This window comes from Vombatus ursinus, unplaced genomic scaffold (genome assembly GCF_900497805.2).
Source record: "Vombatus ursinus unplaced genomic scaffold, bare-nosed wombat genome assembly UNPS02014785.1, whole genome shotgun sequence".
NCBI classification, from domain to species: domain Eukaryota; kingdom Metazoa; phylum Chordata; class Mammalia; order Diprotodontia; family Vombatidae; genus Vombatus; species Vombatus ursinus.
In genome coordinates, this window is record NW_020954563.1 from 6,728,384 (window position 1) to 6,743,722 (window position 15,339).

The following is a 15,339-nucleotide window of genomic DNA, read 5'->3' on the forward strand; positions in this document are numbered from 1 at the left end:
ATACATATATACATATATATGCACACCTATATACATATACACACCCCCATATATGTATATATACATTTGTGTGTATGTATATATGTGTATATATAGGGTGCACATGTGTAAAACAAATAAGCAAGATAGGCTATAAAATGAGTATCTACACTAACAAACTGGACCATATACATCCAAATTAGTATTCTGATTCAGTCACAGAAGCAAATGATTTTCAGCAGGCAAGAATCTTCTAGAAAACATAGTCCAACCATTTCATTTTAAAGTTGAGGAATTAGAAGCTCACAGAAGGTACAGAGTTTGCCCAAGGTCAAAGGGTCTTTCAAACCCAGGGTCCACGACTCTTTAGAAAGCCAATGCTATGTTCACTACAAGTGATCACCCTGGAAAGTGGTACAGGTACTTCAGGGAAGCTGTGGAGAGATGTGTGTTACCTTCCCCCTCCCTTCTCCTGACCCACTCCATCCCCTTTTCAGCTGCCACTTATGTATAGCTTATGCTATTGGAATATTGGCTCCTGGAGGTCAGGAACTGCCTTGTGTGATTATGTTTGCATCTCCAGAGCTTAGCATGGTACCTGGCATAGGGTTAAGGCTTAATGAATGATCTGTCTATCTATCCGTCTATCTACCAGTGAAGAGAGCTAACAAGGTATAGAGAAGAGACTTAATTCTACTTGGTCAAACAGGGCAGAACTAAAATTACTGGTTAAGTTGAAGGGAGGTAAAATTTGGCTCAATGTTTTTTTTTTTTTAAAGACATTCTAAACAATCAGAGGTATCTAAAAAGCGAAATGAGTTACCTCATGAGGTAGCTGATTCCAGATCATTAAAAGTATTTGAAAGGGGTCAATAACCACAGCAATGTGGGAAAGGAAGATCCATGTTCATGTTTCAGGTAGGGATTGGACTCTGTGGTCTCTTCAAACTGAGATTCTGACTACATGATTCGTAACTCATGAGATATCTCATTGTATAATCTTGGCACCAAAGATAAAAATCTTCTATTACATATGAATTTCTAGAGAAGCTACTGTGTGGTTCCTTGGACAGGATAACAGGGAAGATAACTTTGAGCATATTGTAATACAAAAGAGGTTTGGCAAAAATTAAATTTAAGCCAACATGTTAAATTGTATACTGTTTACAATTAGACAAAAAAAATATGGCTACATGAACTGAGTATCAGTGATCATACAAGTTAATAAAAATAGAAGAGAACCAGATTAGGTACCTTTCATGATTGCCAGAGAGGCAAGCAAAGAACAAAGTCAATCATAAAAGTTAAAATAAAGAATTTAGAGGATGTGAAATTGAAAAGCTTTGCATTAAGATAAATAACCCAATAAGAAGGGAAGCAGATGATTGGGGGTAAAATCTTTGTATCAAATATTTCTGACAAAGGTCTGATATCTGAGAGAGAAAGTCAACTAACACAAAATATAGTATGGCAAGATGGCATGCTCTAATTAATAAATATTCAAAGGATATGACCAAACAGTTATCAAAGGAAGAATTCCAGAGGATAAGTAACCATATGGAAGATAGTCCCATATCACTCATAGTTAGAGACATGGAAATCCAAACAACTCAGGTTTCAACTAAAACTCTGTATATTGATAAAGATTGCAAAAAAATGTGAAGAGTATTAGAACAATTTGTAGGAAAATAGGCAAACTAATAGTATAGTGATGGTAGAACTACTGAATTGGTCCAACCATTCTGGAAACGAATAAGGATTCATACTAAGAAAGTGATTAAAATGTTTATACCCTTTGACCTATCACACTCCTAGACATGCATCCCAAAGTGGTCAAAGATAGAAGGAAAGGCTGAATTAAAAAAAACCAATATATCCATAGCTGCTCTTTATATTAGTAAAGACCTGGAAACAAAACAGATGCCGTCAACTGGGGAATGGTCATTTGGCTAACCAAACTGTGCTCTGTGAACATAATGGGAAACTATTATGCTGTAAGAAATGGTGAATGCAAGGATTTTGAAGGTGCATGGGAGAATTGTATGAACTGACATGAACCAAAGTAAGCAAATCCAGGGAAAAAATGTGTGTGTGTGTATTCATGATTACAACAATGTAAAGTAAAATAAATAGATAAAAACAGCAATTTGTAATCATGACGAAGCTTAGAACAAAGAAGAAATATAAAAATCCCTTCTTTGCAGAGGTAGGGAATTATGGAGGTAGAATATAACTTATACTGTTTGACTTGATTGATGTATTGGTCAGTTTTGTTGAGCTAACTCCTCTTCCTCCTCCTCCTTCTTTCTTATAAGGGATGGTTCTGGGGTAAGGGGGCAGGGATTTATTGGGAAATGAAAGTAATGGAAAACTATTTTTTAATAGGACTTGTCATTTCATCAGTGTAACCAGCTACAGTCAGAAACTTCCACTACAAAAGCAGATGCCTTCTTTTCAATTTATGGTCTTAGAGAGTTGCAGGGGTTGAGGGGGGGAGTACTGAGAAGTTGAGGGACTTGTCCAGGGTCACAGATACTGTTCCATTTCAGAGATACAGAGACGGGATTTGAGCCCAGCTTGGCTTGACTCTGAGGCCATATCTCTATCTACTACACTACAATGCTTCTCAAAAAAAAGATATCAGTAAAAATTGTTTTTACACAGAAGAGGTGGCTAGCTTGGAAGCAAAGAAAGAACGAATATATCTAAACAATGTTATAAAGGAAAAAACAAGTTCTGGACATTTATTGTTCAGGGAACATATGAATGTTTGAGGAGTTGGGGGCAGGATATAAATAGACATAGGGGGCTATGTAGTATAGTATTCTATGCACAAATAGAATTCTTACCTACATTGGGTTGTAGGCTCGCCAAAGTCCGATGAAGAAGATGAAGGGAACTTAGAGTTCCTGGTGTAAGTGATGACCATGACGATGCCATCACCTCTTCATTGGTGATTATATGGGTTCTCCAAATGGTGTCTTTAAAAGGTATAAACTCCCCTTTTTTCTTCCTGTGCATTTAGTTCTTCCTTACAAAATATGCATCTTCCAGTTTTACTTTCCTATCACTTGACCTAGGCAATAAGAGTTTACAGTTGCCTCCTCCTCTCCTCCGACGCTGCCACCACATTGGTGCATTGCCTCTCACCTTTAATCTTACCATTGCAATAGCCTGCTGGTGGGTCTGCCTGCAACAAGTCCTTCCCTAGTTCAGTCCATCCCTCACTCAGCTGTCAAAGTGATCTTCCTAAAGCACAGGTATGATCATGTCTTCTACTCAATAAATTACAGTGGCTCCTTATCTTCTCCAGGACCAAATATAAAATTCTCTGTTTAACATCCAAAGTCCCTTTGGATGGCCCCTTCTTACCTTTCCAGTCATCTTACATCTTGCTCATCCCTACATACTCTGCAATCCCATGACACTGGCCTTTTTGCTCTTCCTCGAATGTGACACTCCATCTCCCAACTCTGGGCATTTTAACTGATTGTCTCCTATGCATGGAACATCCTTCCTCCTCTCCGCCTCCTGGCTTCCCTGGCTTTTTTCAAGTCCCAGCTAAAATTCCATGTTCTATGAGAAGCCTTTCCAGATCCCTCTTCCCTTAATTATTTCAAATTTATCCTGATAAAGCTTGTTTGTCCATAGTTGTTTGCACATTGTCTCCACCATTAGAATGTGAGCTCCTTGAGAGTAGAGACTGTCTTTTGCTTTTCTTAGAATCCACAGCACTCAGCAGAGTCTGGCACACAGTAAGTAATTAATAAAGGTTTATTGAATGGTTGAGGGAGCCAGAGTCACCACAGCTAAAACTATTGCATCCCTGAGTAGGGAAGGCATGAACTCCTTTCTTGAATGAAAATTTTAGGTGAAAATCTGATCTCCTCCAAAAGAGGAAACAAGACACTAAGACGGCAAATGCTTTTTCTGACTATGAGACGCATGCTACTAATTTTTGTCCAAATTTACAAAAGATCTTCTGAATTTTATCTGGCTAAACACAATCATACATGGAAGGAAAACTTCCTTCTAAGCAGCCTACCACCTGACTCTTGGATTTGACTACCAGGCTAGTGCCCTATTAACCTACACACATTCCTTCCCCCAGATATTTGCCTACTGGTGAGGGAATTTCTGCTTCCCACTGATAAGTTCAAGGTGTACCCCAAGAATGGTGGAGTGCCACCTGAAATGATGAGGAATAGATGTGCGGGTCCTCTTGTCCTGAAAGAATTCACTCGAACAGTCTCCAAGTGAAAGAAAGACATTTATTGGGGTGATGCGCCCAAGGGGGACTGCTCCCTGTGAGGCAGAGCCCCAGTGGGATCTGCTCCACGTGGGAGGTAGAGTATAGGTGACAAGCCCGCAGCCCTGCTTTCCGTAGGAGGCAAAGGAGGTTATTGGGGTTAGATGTCTGGTTTAAATATAGTTTTATGGAACGAGGGAAAGGGGACAAGAGAATGGGAGGAGCAAGCACGGTTCCAAATGCCTGGGATGTCAGGTAGTCCAGAGGTGCCTTTATCATACCGATAAGCAAAGAGAACAGGAAAGGGGAGGGCCAGAGTTGTTCTGTAATTGGGGGTGCTTTTTGAAGCACCCAGGTAAATCCAAATCCACAGTGGCGGCTTCAATGCATAGTCTTCTTTGATCACTTTTCTGGCTGGTCACTCCTGCCTCTTATCTCCTATCTCATGTCCTGCATCCTGCTTGCTCCATCTGCCTCGAGCACTCTTTTCTACCTCATCACCATCTCTGCCCTTCTCACCTGACAATAGAAAATGGAGGCCCCTGTGCCTTCTGCAGCTTTGGGATGGAACTCTATGGGGCCTGGGCAGCCAAAAGAGGTGAACTGGCTTAGAGAGATGATTGCTAAATATAATTGTAGCACCTCATCTTGCACTGTGTGGACAGAGTCTCAAAATCCTCAGGCTGATATATGTTAATAAATCCCCTAAATTTTCACTTTTTCCGTCTTAATTGGACACTCACATACCTGTGCCTGTAAATCAGACTGTAATGATTTCAATTTCGTTCACTGGAGCTCAGGAGACAGCCCAAGTTGATCTGTGGTGTGCTTATGAGCTCCCACCCCAGATCTGCCTTTATTAAAGGAATCCTGGAGGAAATTTGTCAATCATCTTTTCTTTTTCTCTCAATAAAGTTTTCTCTTTCTTTAAAACTTAGATGCACCTCCATTTCCTGATGTAGTTTTCTACCATACCTTTTTTTCCTTGTATAATACTTGCTAAATTCAAGTCTGAAATAACAGGAAAGGTATAGAAATTCCCAGGCTGCATGACTTTAAGAGGTCATTTAGTTTATGTCTCTTCAACCAAACATCCAAATACCAAAGACAAGCTAGGGAAGGTACTTGTTAATCTGAGTATTTGGGACAATAAGCAATTTCTTGTCAACAAATGCACTGCCTGGGTTCCAAGACAAACTACTGAAGGATTCTATTCTAATTCATTTTTTAAAAAGTTAAGTACCTTGTAGGTACAAAGCATTCTGGGATGCATATAAACTAAAAATCAAACAAAAAAAGGACCCTGCCCTCAAGGGGTTTACATACTCATGAGACACAAAACATATAAACAAGTAAGTGACTATAAAGTAATCTGGAGAGGGACAGAATACTAATAATTGGGCAGCCCAGTGGAAAAGCCTTGAAGGAAGCTAAAGATTTTAACAGCTAGAGGTGAGGGAAAAATACATGGAGAGTAGCGTGTTCGAGGTTGCAGAGACAGGAGATGGTATATTGGGTTTGGGGAACAAAAAGGGATCCAGTTTCTATAAAATGAAGAATGACTGAATGAGCCAGATCTCTGACTTCATCTCTGCAGGGAGTCTTCCACAAAGAAATTCCTTCTACCAATGCAAAAAAGCAACTCTTCTTTTATTAAAAGTCTTAGAGAATTTCCTAGGGAATCAAGAGGATATGTAACTTGTCCAAGGTTACATAGCCAGTACAAATCAGAGATAGTTTTTGGAGGTAAATCATCCTGATTCTAAGCCCAGCTTTCTATATACCTGCCATGTTGTCTCTGCATTACGGATATCCATATGAAATAAATCTGTAGAGGTAGGTTGATCATAAAGGACTCTGAATGCTAAACATGGAAATTGGTATCTTATTTAGAGTAGAAAGAGAGCCTGTGAAGATATTTGAGCAAGGGTGGGGTGGGGCTAGGGGTGGCATGGGCAGACCCATGCTTTTGGAAGATTGACAGCAATGTTATAGAGGAAGCTGAGGGCCTGAGACCAGAGCCCGTAGTCTGTGAAGATCCTCTACATCCTTTTGGAAATAGAGTCCCGGACAAAGAATCGTTGTTGTTGTTTGTCCTTCATTCTCAAAGAGGACCGTGACATCAGGAAGGTGATGCCATGACTTACAAGTGAGTTGGATTTAAGTGAGGCAGGGCTGTGCAAAGTCACCAGCCTCACTTTCTCCAGCAGAACCATCTGAGTCCAGTGACCAGATATAGATCTGGACCCTGCCAAAGGATAGTGAGAGTGGGAAAGCCTGGTCAGAGATGCCATGAATGCCTTTTAACTACTGAGGGGCCAAGGCAGGGTAGGTGGGGTTGAACAGGGAGGGCTGAGCTACTATAGTATTAAAAGGCTGAAGAATCCCTCAGACCACTGTCAAAGTAGCCAGCTATGGCCAGAGTTCTCTCCTACACGGGAGAACTCTATTGTATTTCCCCTTTGAGTCCTGCCTGTGAAGTTGTTTTGAAAGATTCTTTAGACCCTCAGACCAAGGCCTATCCCTCCCTCAGCCTTTTCTCTTTATTGGCTTCCCAGTGATTGACAGAGTCTGCCCCAGTGAACCCTTACCTGGTCCTGTTAAACTCCAACTATCCAGACTAGCAAACTTGAGGCTGTAATTGCCACCTTGCACCACTGCCTACCTATGCCTAGTGCCTGCACCACCCATCATGTTCCTGGTCCACAAAGAGCCACCACAGCATGGAAGGAGCCATGGGTAAGTATCCATTCCTCCCCCAAATCAGCATTTCTGGCATCCTTTAGTTCTCCCTATCAAGCTTCAATTTCTGGCTGGCCAGGAAAGGAAATCATTTATTTTAATTTTTAAGCCTTTAAGCTCATTCTTCTAGAGGGATGAATCCATCATGGAATCTAAACATAAAGAGACAGAGGGAAGCATTTGCCCATCTACTCTTTCCATTTAGGATTTCATGATTTCATTGTTGTGGGTAGTCCCTCCACCAACACAGATTGAAACGCTTCCATGGATTCACAGATGACCTTCATGAGTTGCTATGGTCATCAACTCATGGACAACCTTCTGGAAATGAGCTCTCCAGGTTCAGCCAAGTTGGAATCTGGCCAACAGAGGCTCTGGCAGTCAATGGATCTGTAATCAATAGACCTTTCCAGTTTGAGAAGAACCTACCAGCTCCTGTGTTCTGCTGGTAATAGTCTCCTAGAGCCCAAGGGTCAGCTCAGTGCCACAAGGAGGGAATGGAGGAACTGAATTCTATACAGAAAAACTTCATTAACTGATTAGTCCATCAACAAGAAATAATATGCTCCTGCTGTGTGCATGGAACTGGGGATACAAAGAAAAAAATGAAAGTCCTCACCTTCGAGGAGCTTACATATTATAGGAATTCTTCAAAGGAAAACCCAAAGTGCAATATTGGCCTTGGACAAGATTCTGTGTCCCTTAATCCCCCACAGTGGAGGACAACTGGATTAGTGAATATGTCTTCTTTTATTCCTATAATTACAATCCAGACTTTTAAAGGTTAAGACCCTCACCCTTATTTGTTTGATGTTTCAATCACCTCTTACTTCCTAAAAGGGCATATATTTTACTGTTACAAAATTAAAATTAGCTCATTTTTTGAGATTTTAATGATGCTTATTGATATTTCCTGGAGTGCTACAAAGACACCAAGGCTCTCCCGAGGCCCTCAGTGAGAGGTTGCTCATAATTAGTCTACGTAATGAACTGCTCCGTTATAACAGCCTTTGAATCTCAGTCTTCATTGGCTTCTGTTATTCAGCAGGAAGAGCATAAGAGACTTCCAAATGGAGGTAAGACTTGGATTTGTTTTTACCTCCAACGTGCTGTGTCTTATTCTCTTCTCCTGACTGAGTACCAGGCTTTGGCTATTTCATAGTCCTCAGCCATGACTCATCACTCCATCTTGACCACTAGCTCTTGTCCATTCCATGCAGTAACGCCATCCTTTCCCCAACTGAATCTTCAGCCTATGTCTACGCCTCTTATCTCTCGTTGTCCATGGCTCACCATAGGACAGGGGGTAGGGTTCTCTGCTGGAGGCAGGGTCAGGTCAGTCTTTATTTGTGATCACAAGATTAGCCTATTGGGAAGACTGGGGAAGTTGACTCTTTCCCACATTTTGTTCTAGTGATAGAAAAGTAAAAGTAGAGGTTGCCACCATTTGTGCACAAAAAGAATTGACCACCCCGTGTGCTCAGACTGGGTCTACCACAGCTCGTGGGGATGCATGCTGAGTCTCACTGTGGGGACCATATCAAGATTAATACAAGGTCAAGCAACTTCTTCTGACCATAGTAATAAATAGATCAGAATGACAGGGTTGGGAGTCAGACATTTGCGAGCACTCTGGTAGGAGCTGAGTATTAGATTCAAGTCCCTGCTTGATTGATCTTTTAAATGATTCTGCACTTTGGTCACTTAAAAACCAATAACTCTTTGGAGGCCTGAGGAAACCCACGTTAAGGTAATAAATTTCCATTGGGAAGCATTCTAGAAATAGATCAGGTGACACAGTGGATGCAGCTGTAGCAATGAATAGGTGGAGGCCCCAAATGTCAGGCCCTTCACACTAGCCCAGGTAGTAGGTCTCTCATTCACCTGTTCCTCTGGAGAAGCTAAAATCTGACAGATTTGGCTTTGAATGAGAGGGACAATCCCACAGGCGAGGAGAAAGGGTGTACTGGAAGAGTGGCTTATCACAGATACAAGAAGAAAGGTCAAAACGCAGAACAGTTGAAAAGTGGTGGTATAGAGATATAAATTTTGGGCTGGACACTCCGGTTAGGACTTGGTGCCAATGACGTTATGGGATCGAGCCTAGGGCCACAGAATGTATCCGTGGCCCTCACCACTTATTAACAAGTGTCAAGTATCTTTCAAGGGGGTGCTTCTGGCCCAGGTGACCAAACCCAATCACAGAATTTTAGAATATCAAGTCCCTCCACTCCAACTCTCATTTTATAGATAAAGAAAATGGGGCCTAGCAAGGTTGTAAGAAACCCAAGGTGGTGTTGTTCAGTTGTACCTGACTCTTCATGACCCCACTGTCCATGGGGTTTTCTTGGCAAAGATACTGGAGTGGTTTGCCATTTCCTTCTCCAATGGGTTAAGGCAAACAGGTTAAATGACTTTCCCAGGGTCATACAGTTAGTGAATGTCTGAAGCTGGATTTGAATTCAGGTCTTCTCGACTCCAGGTTTGGCGCTTTGTCCACTGAGCTACCTAGCTGCCTCCTAGGCAAACAAAAAAGCTTGCTCAGGGTTACGTAGCTAGGAAGTGAATGAGGCCAGATTTGAACTGTGGTTCTCCTGACTCCAGGCCCAGTGCTCTATCCACTTAGCCACCTAGCTGCTCCATCCCCAAGTTACTGAAGGACAGAACCAAGATGATGCCATGACAACAATGCCATTTATTTAGTACTGCAAAATTTGCAAATCACTTTACATCTATCATCTCATTTGAGCCCCATAGCAACCCTGTAAAGAAGATGATGTAGATTTTTTAAAATCCCCTCTTTAGAGAAGCAGAAATGGAGGTTCAGAGAAAACCTCTTAAGAACGCTGGAGTGACTTCCATGCAGTCACACAGCTCATGAATGTCAGAGGCAAGTCTCTTTACTAAAAATTCAGTGTTCTTTCCACTCTACCCAACTGCTTCCCTGACATCACACTGTTCCCTCCCTACCCCTCACTCCATTTTACCCCAATTGAATGGGAACAGCATTCACTAGCGGAAAGAGTCCTGGCCTTGTGATCAGAGATCTGCTAGTTGCTACCTGTGTAACCCTGGGAAAAACCTATTTCCTCACTGGGGCTCAGTTTCCTCCTGTATAGATGATGAGGTTTAACTAGATGATCTCCAATTTCCCTTCCGTGGGTCACAACCTCTATGACTCTCTGACATATGGAAATCTGACCAAGGGTTTGACAGATAGTTATCATGATACCAGAAAGAACATTAAGTTGACCTTATTTTGGTTCGGCCCATAGAGTCACGGAAAGTTGGACTCTCCCTTCAGCTTTTTAAGATGCTTCCCTGCTACTCTGATGATGAATTCAATTCAGCAAGCATTTATTAAATGCCTATTACTATGGACTATGCTCAGCATTGGGGAGGTACAGGCCTTGCCCTCATGGCCCTTATAATCTTGTAGGAGAATATGCTACCTATAGAAGTAACAGCTGTGCAAAAGAGAAAACAGTAAATGCATAAAAGAAGCATGGGAGAACTTGATCTTACCAGTGTTGAGGGCTTTGCTTATTTATTAATCTGGGTTCAACGAATCTTCTCTAAATTATTTCCCAGCAGCCTGAAATACTAACACCTACATTTGTATAGCATTATATAGTTCACAAAGCACCTTCACAAAAGAAGGAAGGAAAGGGAAAGAGGGAGAGATAATTTTTTTACATGAATGATTTCTCTTTCCTTCCTTCCTTCCCTGCTTCCTCCCTCATACACACACTTATGCAGAGCACTGTGTTTTTACAAAGGAGGTACAATACTTAGAGAAGCCCCAGTGCCTGCTCTCACAAACGTCTAGCCCAATTGGGGCATGGAGAGGTACAAAACCAAACAACATAACACACTTGAATGAGTATTGACCTTGGAGAGCTAAGCTTGAAATCATGGATATTGAAATTTGACAGTGTCAATTTCTACCTGTGTGACCTTAGTCAAGTCACCCAACTTTTCTGTGCCCTAAGTTTCCACATCTGTAAAGTGAGGCAGCTGAACCAGAGGGCTCATAAGGTTTAAGGTCCAGCTCTCGATAGACCAACCTGGGATGTTGGGTCACGTCTGGTCTGAGGGGAGAGGTTGCTGCCACGAGCAGGGAAGGTCACTTAGTCTTCACAACAATCCCGATCAGCAGGTAGAGGAGTTATTATCCCCATCTTACCAGTGAGCAAATAATGGCTGAAAGAGGCTTGTCCACTCAAAACTCTAAAAATTTACTCCTGTACAGTTTGCTTCTCTTTCCCTAGCAGAAGCCATCCCCCAGATTAATGTTAAGATGATAATTACTTATTTTTGGTCTGAACCTATGATTTCCTGGGAATTGTAAACTTGAGGCATGCAAATTCCCTAAACTGATGCTGACCAGAAACTTGTCTATCAGTTCTAGCCATAGGGCACTGTCTGATCAATAATTTTTGTTGTTTTATAAATATTATCTCATTTGATCTCACAACAACACTGGGAGGTAAATGCTATTATAATCCCCATTTTGCAGTTGAGACAACTGAGGCAGACATAGATTAAGTCATTTACCCAAGGTCACACAGCTCAAATCTGGCCTCAGGCACTTAGTAGCTGGGTGACCTTGGCCAAGTCACTTACCCGTTTGCCTCAGTTTCCTCATCCGCAATATGAGCTGGGGAAAGAAATGGCAAGCCACTCCAATATCTCTGCCAAGAAGACCCCAAATGTCTTTACAAAGAGTTGAATACAACTGAAAATGACTGAACAACAGCCACTTTAGGGCAATGCAAATCAAAGTCTTATTTGTGTCAGGTCTGTTATACCTGTCCAAATGACCCCAAACCTCAAAGCTACTAGGCTGAGTAGATAAGTCCTCTGGACTTTGCTTCATAGCTTTTAGCAAAGCTATAACTAGGATGGGGTGACTGGGACTTTATCTTCTGGTACTGAATTTAGAGGGTGTTAACAGCACATGCAGTCCTCCAGTAGCATACAAAGAACAGAACTGGATACCTAGTTAGCAAGGATCATTGAGTTAATTTAGGAAGTGCCCAGATTGCAGACCAGTATGCATTCCTTCTTAACTCATCCTGCTTCCTCCACCTCCTGGAGCCTCCCCAGCAGCGGTCTTTCACTGTTCTCTACTCATGATATGACAGTGCTTTAGTCCATCTCACCCACCCCCACCCCTCACCCTTTCCAATGAAGCTACTTGTCAATTTGTGGAACTTTCCCTAGGATCATAAATTCTTAGTTATGGTTCTAGGCTCTAGTGTTGCAGGCAGAATGGAAGGGGGGGGGAATGGTAGTCTAGGGATACAGTGTGAAGCAGGTGGGACCCACAAGGGAATCTTGTGGTTTGGTGGATAGGATTCTCAGAAAGCAAAACATAGAACAGCATAAAATGTGTTGTGAATGCCCAGTCACATGGTACATTATTACAAACAAACACATCACTCATACTAACCATGGCTTAACAGTATCTCAACTTATCATCATTTGAGGCTTGGAAGTATCCAAGGGAACAGCTAAGAATTGCCCATGATTTGTGCTTTGTTTATTGGCCTTCTTATAATCTCTGTGCAGGGCTGTGATTTGGACCCTGGGGTGGAGGAAGAATAATGAAAGCCAATTAAAAAAAAAAGGCTGCTCTATTTAAATACACATTTCATTCAGCGGGTCATATTTTGCAGGGGGAGTTAGAACAAATAATATTCCTGAAATCCTATAATAGGCAGTATGGTATAGTGGTTAGAGAATCAGACTTGAATCAGAGCATCAGGAAAACCAGCATTCAAAACCTGCCTCTAATACTTATTTGCTGTATGAACAGGAGTGAATTACAACCTCTAAGAGGCTCTCTGTCCTCCTGTTGAAAATGGGATTGAACCCTGTTTTCCAAGGGAATACATCATGGGAAAGTGCTTTGTAAATCTTGAAGTGCTTTACAGAAATGGTTTCTTGTTTTGAGCACATACAAGCAAATCCTTCAGCTTCAGTGGAGGTGGATATGGGGCTGGTGCTACTGAGGGCACAGGCAACACACGATACAAGGCCAAGTACTGGACTTGGAGTCCATGGAGCTGGGTTTGAATCCTGCCTCTGCTACTTACTACTTGTGTTATCTTAGGAAAATCACCTTTCCCTCTCTGGGGCCTCAGTTTCTTTATCTGTAAAAGAAGGTTGGGGTCTATCTCTTCTGAGGTCCCTTACTGCAGCAGTGTTAAACTCAAGTGGAAATCAGGGCCCGCTAATTGGTAAATAAGGATCTCTGTGGGATGCATACTGACTTAGTTTTTAAATGTTATTTTTTTGAATTTTTATTATTTTGTTAAATGTTTTCTCAATTACATTTTAATCTGGTGTGGGGCATGATCAAGAGCAATGCAGACCAAAGCCATGTGTTTGACATCTCTGCCTAAGGCTTCTAATCCTGTTCCTAGAGCTAAGTTTCTCTCCCAGGAAGACTCCCTTAGGTGGTTCTTCAAACCGGAGGTAGATCCACTTAACGATCTCTGAGCGGGTGGAAATACTCAACAAGGATTTTTTTTTTTCTGGCAGAATATACTGTCTCTCACTGGTGTGGCCAGGAATGGAAGCACGCTTTTGTCTGAGAGAATGCCACCCCAGGTTCTCATTCCATGGATGTAAGCACAGGCTGCTGGGGGTAAAGGGCTCTTTAAAATCCTCCTGTGCACAGCCCACAGAGGCATGTCTCCAAGCCACAATTTTAAAAGAGGGCACAGACCTTGAACACTTTGTCTGGGCAGATTGACAGGAACACTGCAAGCTTTCCATTCCCTGAATCTCTGGCTGGATCTGCCAGCTTCGTATTGTGACTGGTTTTCACACCAGGCAGCACACATGCTGTATGCTCTTTATTGTCCCCACCTTTGTCCTTCATAAACACATTTTCCACTGACCTTGGTGCTTGAGACAAAGTTCCTGGCTGGATGGAGAGCTGACTTTGGATTCAAGAAGACTTAGGTTCAGATCTTGCCTCTAACCCATGTGTAACCGTGGGTAAGTCAAAACCTCTCAATGCTTCTAGGCAATTCTCTAATACTATAAGTTATAACAAAGGTTGCCCTGCACTGGCAGACGGAATTTCCTCACCTAGATGTTCACTATATCAATGAAATCACAGGTAGGTGGCTCAGTGGATGGTCTAGCAAGTGTCCTAGATGAAACTAGAGTCAAGAAGACTTGAATTCAAATCTAACTTCAAACACTTTCTAGTTATGTGACCCTGGGCAAGTCACTTAACCACTATTTGCCTCTATTTCTTTGCCTCTAAAACAATATTTAATAACAGTACCCACCTCCCTGGGTTGTTATAAGGATAAAATGCAATAGTATTTATAAAGCGCTTTACAAACTTTAAAGCATTATATAAATGCTAACTCTTATTATCCCCATCCCTAAACACATTTGCCATTGACTTTTACATTAGCATCCCTGAATGTGTGACTGTCAATGACTCTAGCACGGTGATGGTGTTGATTTTGCTTAGCCTGCGCTTATATTCTTATGTTAGATTCAACTGTGTTCCTTCTCTGCGCTGGGGGTGCCACCACAAGTGTTTCCAGGGATCAGGCTGGTGAGGATCAAACTGAGCCAGGCTTGCTTCCTGGAGATAAGCTGAATTCCTCTCCACTCCCCCTAGGTCAACTCTTGCAGTATTAGAAGAAGTAAATTGCCAGAGGCAGAACCCTCTTCATTCCCTCCCTGACCTGAATCTCTCTTCCCTGACCTTTCTCTTTGGGGCTGGACAGTTTTTGTCTGGCCAGGAAGCAGATTCTGTGACCTCACTTCTAGCTTTGCCCCATGCCATCCCACTCCCTAGTTATGCCCCTGGCGGCTGGCATTGTCCAGGATGTGTCAGTGTCACTACTGCAGAGAAAAGAGAAATGTATGGGCCTACAAGGAGGGGTGAAATCTGATATGCCCCCTGTCCTACCCCCCAACAGAGAATTAGAACTTCACCTGACAGGTGCACCCCGGGACCGTGCAGGCTTCAGCATGACAGTGATGGTTGTGTCTGTCTCATTCAAAGGCGAATCTGTGTCATACTCAGGCATTGAAGGAGCTGTGGAGAGAGGGGAGGGGAGCAGGTGGGCAGGAGAAGAGAAGGAGAGGAGTAGAGAAAGGGGGGAAGAGAGATGGGGAGAGAAGAGAAGGGAGGGGGAGAGAGGAGGGAGGGAGAGGGACAAGGAGAGGAGGGGAAGAGATGGAAAGGAGGGAGAGAGTGAGAGAGAGGGAAAAGGGAGAGAAAGGAAAAGAGGGAGAGAAGAGAAGGGAGGGAGGAAGAGAGAGGAGGGGGGAGAGAGAGAAAGACAGAGAGAGAGAGAGAGAGAGAGAGAGAGAGAGAGAGAGAGAGA

The 15,339-nt window shown here is 42.5% G+C and overlaps 1 protein-coding gene across 1 annotated transcript in view; it reads right to left on the reverse strand.

The window, feature by feature from the left end:
• PTPRT (protein tyrosine phosphatase, receptor type T) overlaps positions 1-15,339 on the reverse strand; it is an 885,105-nt gene that overhangs the window by 230,225 nt on the left and 639,541 nt on the right. Inside the window, exon 10 of the mRNA XM_027867127.1 lies at positions 14,945-15,047. Coding sequence (XP_027722928.1) covers positions 14,945-15,047 — 103 coding nt within the window. The remainder of the gene's footprint in view (positions 1-14,944; positions 15,048-15,339) is intronic.